The sequence below is a fragment of the Sphaeroforma arctica genome (assembly GCF_001186125.1).
Source record: "Sphaeroforma arctica JP610 unplaced genomic scaffold supercont1.349, whole genome shotgun sequence".
Taxonomy (NCBI): domain Eukaryota; class Ichthyosporea; order Ichthyophonida; genus Sphaeroforma; species Sphaeroforma arctica.
In genome coordinates, this window is record NW_014040209.1 from 45,277 (window position 1) to 53,334 (window position 8,058).

The window sequence follows — 8,058 nt, forward strand, 5'->3', positions numbered from 1 at the left end:
ATATATATATATATATATGTACATAAACAATATAATATATATATATATNTAAACACACGCATGGAAACTCGTACCTGCTGCCCAGCGAGGGATGGGGCTTTTGAAGCTACCGATGTCACCCTGTCTGTAATTATCGTGCCCTCCAGACGACCCGAAATGTACCATCTCCCCTCCACCACCACCGCCAGACATGTTCACATTCGAAGATCGCCTTCTCTCTTCGCTCTCATTGGACGAGCGCCTCCTGTCTTCGTTCTCATTGGACAATCGCCTCCTCGCTTCGCTCTCATTGGACAATCGTCTTCTCTCTTCGTTCTCATTGGACAATCGCCTACTCTCTTCGCTCTCATTGGACGAGCGCCTCCTGTCGTCCCCGCGTGTTGCACGCCCGTACATGTCCTTGTCCTCTGTGCCCTGCGCCTGCCCCCGCGGGTGTGGTGTGGACTGGTCCGTGCGCTGTGTGTGGTGCGATGCATACCTGCCTTCGCTGTACACTCGCATGTCCGCATTCGCACTCGTCTCCCTGCCGCTGCTACTGTGTGGTCTGTCATGTGCCGTGTCGTGGTACCGTGTGTATGCGTCTGCGTGTCGGTGCTCATGCTCGGGTGTATAGTCCCGCACCCCCTGGATCGGTATACTCCCACTCGAAGGCCCTTTCCCGGTTAACGCACTCCGCTCCCTGCGGCGGCCCTCGTGCTCGCCCGAGCCTCGGCGCTCCATCAGACACGCGTCGTTGCTTGACCTGCGTTGTCGTTCTCCATGGTATGGTGCGTGTGCAGGTGCGAGTGTGTCTGTATGCCCGTGTTTGTGTTCCCGCACATCCTCCAGCGACCTTCTGTGTGACGTCCGGCTCCCCCCGTCGCGGTGTGGGTGCAGCGTGGGGTGTGGGTGTGGGTGTGTGGCAGGCGATGTGGTATTGCCCAGGCCATCTCGCTGCGTACGCGTGAGCAGATGCCGCACCCCTGCCCCGTCGCCACAGCTCTTCCGCCTGGCAGGTGCATTGACGCCCGTATGTCTGTCCCGTGCACTGCCACTGGACCCCTCAGAAGGCCCCCCTTGGCCGTTGTACCAGTCCTGCTCACTGCCGTACCGCTCGCCGTCATTCCGGTGCCTCTCTTCTGCCGCAGGGGTGAGCGTATCGTCTGCTTCGCTGCCACGTGTGTCGGTGCCCCGTCCATCTGCGACACCTCCTGATGGCGGCGCGGCCACATTTGGCCCCAAACCAGTCCTGTTTGGCCCCAATTCGGTCGTATTTGACCCTAATTCGGTGGTGTTTGGTCTTAATTCGGATCCTTCTGGCGAGCCGGCTGGCGGCTGCGGCGATGCCAAGCGCACTCTGAGCCCAGGCACATCCGGGCCACTCACGTGGTGTGGGTGGGGATGTGGGTGGGGCTGCATGGACACCGTTTCTCGATCGGTGATGTGGGTGACCTGTCCATCAAACGACACCTGTCGCGTGAACCTCTTCTCGCGCAACCGTTCGCGCGTACCGCTGTCCGTCGCTTGGTTTGACGCTGACTCATCAGCGCCAGGGCCCCGAGTGGTCGCACGCTCCATGGCAACCGGATTCTCGGTAGTACTCGTGCGCACTGCACCGTCACCCTCCACAGTATCGGTACCTACACTATCGCCACCTACCGTATCGGTACCTGCTACCCCGCTTGAGTGGTGTTGGGGCGTATCCCTCTCGAGCGCTGTCAGAGGTGCGACAGAGGGCACAGAGGGGTGGGGTGGTATATCGCTGGCTGGAGTGGCCTGGGCGTCGGGTGTGGTGATGGTGACACTATCGGACATGGCCTGTGGTGCTATTGGTGCGGGCGTGGATGGGCTCTGGGGGGTTGATAGAGGTGCCTGAGCAGTAAACGGTAAAATAACTGATTTAAAAGATAGTGTGTGAAACGGAATCTTCGTGCGCTGTGGCAGAGATTTGTTGCACTACGCATAGGACTTCTGGGCCACAGCCCTATCTCACTGCGTGGCGTGCAGACGCGATACTAAAGGTCTTCTGTCGCCTAACTGATAGAATGCAGGAACAGGCACATCAGCTGTCAAACACGGCCCTTGACAAAACGACCGCCGCAAGAGTGGCAAAGCATACCTGGCACGGTAATAGATGGCGCTGCATCGCTGGACAAACACGCCTCATGAAATAATAGACTATGTGGCTACTACAATACAATATAACAACCACGGCACACAGCGCAAACCAACCACGTATGCAGCACGGTAGGACAAACACGCCTCATGGATTAATAGACTATGTGGCTACTACAATACAATATAACAACCCTGGCACTCAGCACAAACCAATCACGTATGCAGCACAGTAGGACAAACACACCTCATGGATTAATAGACTATGTGGCTACCACAATACAATATAACAACCACGGCACACAGCTCAAACCAATCACGTATGGAGCACGGTAGGACAAACACGCCTCATGGATTAATAGACTATGTGGCTACTACAATACAATATAACAACCACGGTACACAGCGCAACCCAATCACGTATGCAGCACGGTAGGACAAACACGCGTCATGGGCTGATGACCTGAGCGGCATTTAGGTACATGTAGATGTGTGCATGCATCACGCGTTACGCTATATCCCATGAAGCAGTGTCCTTGGCGTCATAGCCGAAACAATCCGACAGTTGTGTGAGTACCATACCTGTAAGGTCGTGGCGGGTACCGTGTCTGCTGTGCCAGCATTGAAGTCTTCGATGCCTGATGCGGCTGCAACAGAATGAGAGGCAAGATTGTAATAGCACACAAACAACAGGGTATGGCACTGAAGTTATCAGTGCTTCTAACCGCCCGTACAAATCTTGATACAATGCCGCACTACGGAATAGAACAGACTGACACCCCAAAGTATACCCGTAGTAAAACCATACGGAGCTCATACTGGTTCACATAAAATGGAATGCAAAAGGGGTTTTTCCCAATCCAATCGGAAATGCTTTCTCCCCTGCCCATGAATGTTCACAGTCACATGCACCAGAATGAGGTAAGACTTCAGTCGCACACACAACAGGGTACTGAAGTCAATGCTGCCCTTAGCCGTGCGTATCAGTGTTGATACCATGCCATACAACCGATCAAAATAAACCGTCATCCCAGAAAGAATATAATCTTCATAGCCTCATGGAATCACTGATTACCGTGCACACCGTCATCCGAGAAAAAATATAACCTTCATAGCCTCATGGAATCACAGACTACCGTAAAAAACCGTCATCCCAGAAAGAATATAACCTTCATAATCTCATGGAATCACTGACTACCGTGATACTGCCTCATGCGACGTATACGATGTGGGAGTGGGTTGCGTCGCATTTGAACTAAGACACTTCTCATATATGTTCAAGTCTCTCCAGCCATGCGGCGATACAAAATGAACCCGAATTCCGTACCACCGTTACGTGATTGGTACACACGCTAACACACAGATATGCTCGAGAGCGCTCAGTGTTGGATTGCAAGCCAGCAGAAATACTCATGCTACAATAAACTATTACCATACTTCACAATCGCCAGATCCTTGCCTGCCACTTTCATACACAATGTAAGAACATACACATCCAAGCTTCCAGGCTGAAGATGGGTTATGATCGCCGGCTACTCCTAACTCAGCTTCAAAAAACCTTAACGTACAAAAGTATGCCATTGCACCATGTACACTACGCCCACGGCTGCAGCTGCATTCAGCGTCTCATACTCAATTGATCATTCTCGCTATATTATCAAGCGTACAAACCAACCAGACAGGGAAGCACATTCAAAATAGATTCTCACACACGTCAGCTCACCACCGACATACATATAAACACGAGTGTACGCTCATGGCCTATGCCGCACCCACCCACGACTACGGGTACAGAGATATAACCTACCCAATCGGTCGGCCTCATTGACATCGCCGATAACCACCGACTCCTGGGCTTCATATTGCTCCAGTTTCATAAAGGGATGGGCGTAGAACTCAGTAGCCGTCATGCGCAATGCGGGATCACGCTGCAGCAGACGGTGCAGCAAATCGCGCAGATCTTCATCGATACCTGTGCAGAAGATACGACCACGTGGACTGTCTTCAGTACCAGTGACTATACCATAATGGGACTACATGTGAAGGATACGACCACGTGGACTGTCTTCAGTACCAGTGACTATACCATAATGGGATTACATGGGAAGGATACGACCACGTGGGCTGTCTTCGGTACCAGTGACTATACCACAATGGGATTACATGTGAAGGATACGACCACGTGGGCTGTCTTCAGTACCAATGACTATACCATAATGGGATTGCATTCGAAGGCACAGTAAGGCACACAGTGAGCTAACAATCAACTGTGGCAGAGGGGAGATGCAGCTCCTGACATGACTCATGACTCAGCATGCAGAGTATGGACCAGAGACATCCGAAGGGGCAGGTGTCCCCATGGAAACCCAAAAATACCAGGCACAACATCCCTCGAAAGCTCTATATCTCGATACATGCGCACACCCACACATATCGCTCTCAGCTGAGGATTGTCAGTATTACACACCCACGTGTCACCATGGACAACCCAACAATACCAGCCACAACATCCCTAGGAAGCTCTATATCTCGATACATGCGCACACCCACACATATCGCTCTCAGCTGAGGATTGTCAGTATTACACACCCACGTGTCACCATGGTCAACCCAACAATACCAGCCACAACAACCCTAGGAAGCTCTATATCTCGATACATGCGCACACCCACACATATCGCTCTCAGCTGAGGATTGTCAGTACTACACACCCACGTGTCACCATGGACAACCCAACAATACCAGCCACAACATCCCTAGGAAGCTCTCTATCTCGATACATGCGCACACCCACACATATCGCTCTCAGCTGAGGATTGTCAGTACTCCACACCCACGTGTCACCAAGGACAACCCAACAATACCAGCCACAACATCCCTAGGAAGCTCTCTATCTCGATACATGCGCACACCCACGCTTATCGCTCTCAGCTGAGGATTGTCAGTACTACACACCCCCCCTTCAGAGCGCCTGCCAATTCTGCCACAGACACACAGCACACCCGCACAACCACACGGCCCGAATACTTAGGCACGCGCAATACCACGAGACGCCGCCACGCCAAACGCCAGACCTTACCGTCGGGGAACGTTAGCTTATCCCAGGTGTCCCTGATCACATTCGCGAGCTCTATGTGATTCGTGGCGGTGAACGGGGGCCTCCCGGTCAAGCATTCGTACAGAACTGTCCCTATGCTCCACAGATCAGCCTTCCAGCCGTATGGCTGTGAAGCGAGGATTTCGGGGGCCATGTAGAGCGGCGAACCACACAGTGTGGCAGCCAGCTCTGATTCCAGATACCGCGCAAACCCGAAATCAGCCACCTGAGTAGGTGAGAAACGGGTATTAATGTGAATAGAGAGAGAGAAATCAGCCACCTGAGTAGGTGTGACACGGATATTAATGTGAATAGAGAGAGAGAGAAGACTGCGGGTCCAATTTCTGCAAACGACCTATGTTTCGCCAATCCGACGTTCTAGCATCATGCACGGAAACCTAAACGACTTGATGACATCTCACATTAGAAACATAGCGAACACAGTCAAATCCACATACGACATCCGGCCTGCAAGAAGTACATGAACACACACACACACACACACACACCCACGCACCAAAATAAAAATATATATACTTTCATCCATTTCAGGAAAATAAGACAAACCAACATCCAGATTAGGGCAAACGAAGTCCGAAAACCAATTTCGTTGAATAACATGCGTACGACATTCGAATTGCACAGAACCCAGCCCAGATGTCTCGCCGTTCTGCTAACCCGTACACACCTTGAAGCACATCGACCCGTCCTTCTGTATCTGTATCCAAACGTGAAACGACAAAGAAAAGGAAAATGAAACGGAAGTTTGGGACCGAAAAATACGATGGCAGAATTGATGAGACCACGTGGTGTGAATCCAAATGAGCTCTATACACAGAGGAATAGATACCACAATAATAAGAGTTAAATGGTTCTAGTGCGATACAGCGTACACCATACTGACGGGGACGAAAACCGTATGACCACACATACGCATCACGTTCATGTATAGGGACAAAAACAATATGACAAACCATACACAATACGCATCACGTTCATGTATAGGGACAAAAACAATATGACAAAACATACACACCACGTTCATGTATAATAATATACACGTGTATTGAAGAAGGTTCCATATAAATGTAGTGTAGCTTACCTCGTCTATACACTCAACATGTACACTAACACTACCAACCCCGACATTCACAGTTCATCGCCATGAGAATCCCCAGACAAAAGCGAACTCAAGGCAACCATACCAATTCGTACAACCACTCAGAGAGTCAGGGTACCATATCATAGACATAGAACGCTGAACTCAAATTTCTCATGAAACCACAATCTCTTGATCACATTGAAGCTGTCTCTGGCCTTGTGTGACGAGAGGATACCTTACCTGTATCAGCACATTCTGTGGCTTGATGTCCCTGTGAATGATGTTGTGCTTGCTCAGGTGGATCACCGCACTGCCTATCTGCTGGGCCACCGCTCTTACCATGTCCAGCCCCATAGGCGGCTGTATGTCGCCTTTGTCGGTCTTGTTCCGCTTCTGCGGGGTAGTGAGAATGTGAGATTGGGATTCTTGTTCAGAAAACGTGCAGTATAAACCCCTTGCATGGGAATTTTGGGCCAGACACCTGAGGAAACGTTCGACCAATTGCGAAGGTCAGATAGTAAAAGATGGAGATACCTGGATGTAGTGGGACAGATCGCCGCCTTCGCAGAACTCCATGACGAGGTACATATGTTCAGAAGACTCCTGTTGTGTTTAGAAAGGTGACATACACAAGTGATTGAGTGTCTGCATGCTGAGCTCTGTGGTAAGGCAATAAACTAATCTCAAGCTCAAAGCAACGCGAACGAAAACTAATATGCGATCAAATATTAAAAGATCAATGGGTGAGATAAACAGTCAGCCAAGTTTAGGTTATGTTGGTATTGATTTTACAAGCAAGTAATTGGCAGGGCTAATCCTATTCACAGGCGTGCACCGGTTAACCCCAACATTCTATGCGATTGTTTTTAAGATTCACAGGTAATGCATGGTACATGTTATATACACCAATACAACGATATATATATGATTATACCCAAACATCGCTACACTCACCATTTCGTCGTACAACCCGACAATATTGGGGTGAGACATGCGGGTCATAATCTGTATCTCCAGTTCAAGATTGTCCAGCAATCTTGGCTTGAGCATGGTGGTGTTAATGCGCTTGATAGCAAAGATCTCGTCATCCTGGGAATGTGTACAACAGCAACGTGATGGTTTAACGTGGGCAGTAGGTAGTAGCCAGTCATCGCAAAGTCGGTTGGCTATGGAGAGATGGTTTGAGGAGAAAAGGCCCTGCCAGCTCTGTGCCGATGCACAAAAATCACTTTGCCTGGGCTTGCTATTGAATACGCCAAAATAAAATGGATCGCAAGAAAGTCTCCAAATCTAGTCTGACAGCTGAGACACACCCTCGCGTGCTTGTGGTATGTAAATTCTTTACTGTTCACATGCACAGATAACAATACAAACCAAACCAAACCAAAATCAAAACCAAACCAAACCCAACCCAAAACAACGATCGCCATTGGTCACACATCGATGTTTACCTTTTGTCGCTTGGCTTTATATACTGTGGCGAACGATCCCTGTCCAATTTTATCGACAGTTGGGCGGTAGGCATAGGCACCTACCTGCTTGAAACCCCCGGAGGACGGCATTTGACGCGTTTTATAGATACCTGGACAATCAATGAAATTGTTCCGTAAGATGATATTATCATGAAGACATGCAGCAAGTCAAAAAAACATATCTACATATGTATGTTTACTTATATATATATATATATATATAAATGTATATCTATGTATATATACATATACATATATATATATGTGTGTGTGTGTGCGCTATATATATATAC

At 49.5% G+C, this 8,058-nt stretch overlaps 1 protein-coding gene across 1 annotated transcript in view; it reads right to left on the bottom strand.

Moving 5' to 3' along the window:
- Positions 1-7,855, bottom strand: part of SARC_05459 (ULK/ULK protein kinase) — a gene marked incomplete at both ends in the record, with an annotated part of 16,226 nt that extends 8,371 nt beyond the window's left edge. The window contains 9 exons of the mRNA XM_014300679.1: positions 75-1,851; positions 2,677-2,741; positions 3,902-4,066; positions 5,174-5,417; positions 5,880-5,909; positions 6,534-6,686; positions 6,828-6,896; positions 7,248-7,382; positions 7,745-7,855. Coding sequence (XP_014156154.1) covers positions 75-1,851; positions 2,677-2,741; positions 3,902-4,066; positions 5,174-5,417; positions 5,880-5,909; positions 6,534-6,686; positions 6,828-6,896; positions 7,248-7,382; positions 7,745-7,855 — 2,749 coding nt within the window. The remainder of the gene's footprint in view (positions 1-74; positions 1,852-2,676; positions 2,742-3,901; positions 4,067-5,173; positions 5,418-5,879; positions 5,910-6,533; positions 6,687-6,827; positions 6,897-7,247; positions 7,383-7,744) is intronic.
- Between the last annotated feature and the right edge of the window lie 203 nt (positions 7,856-8,058).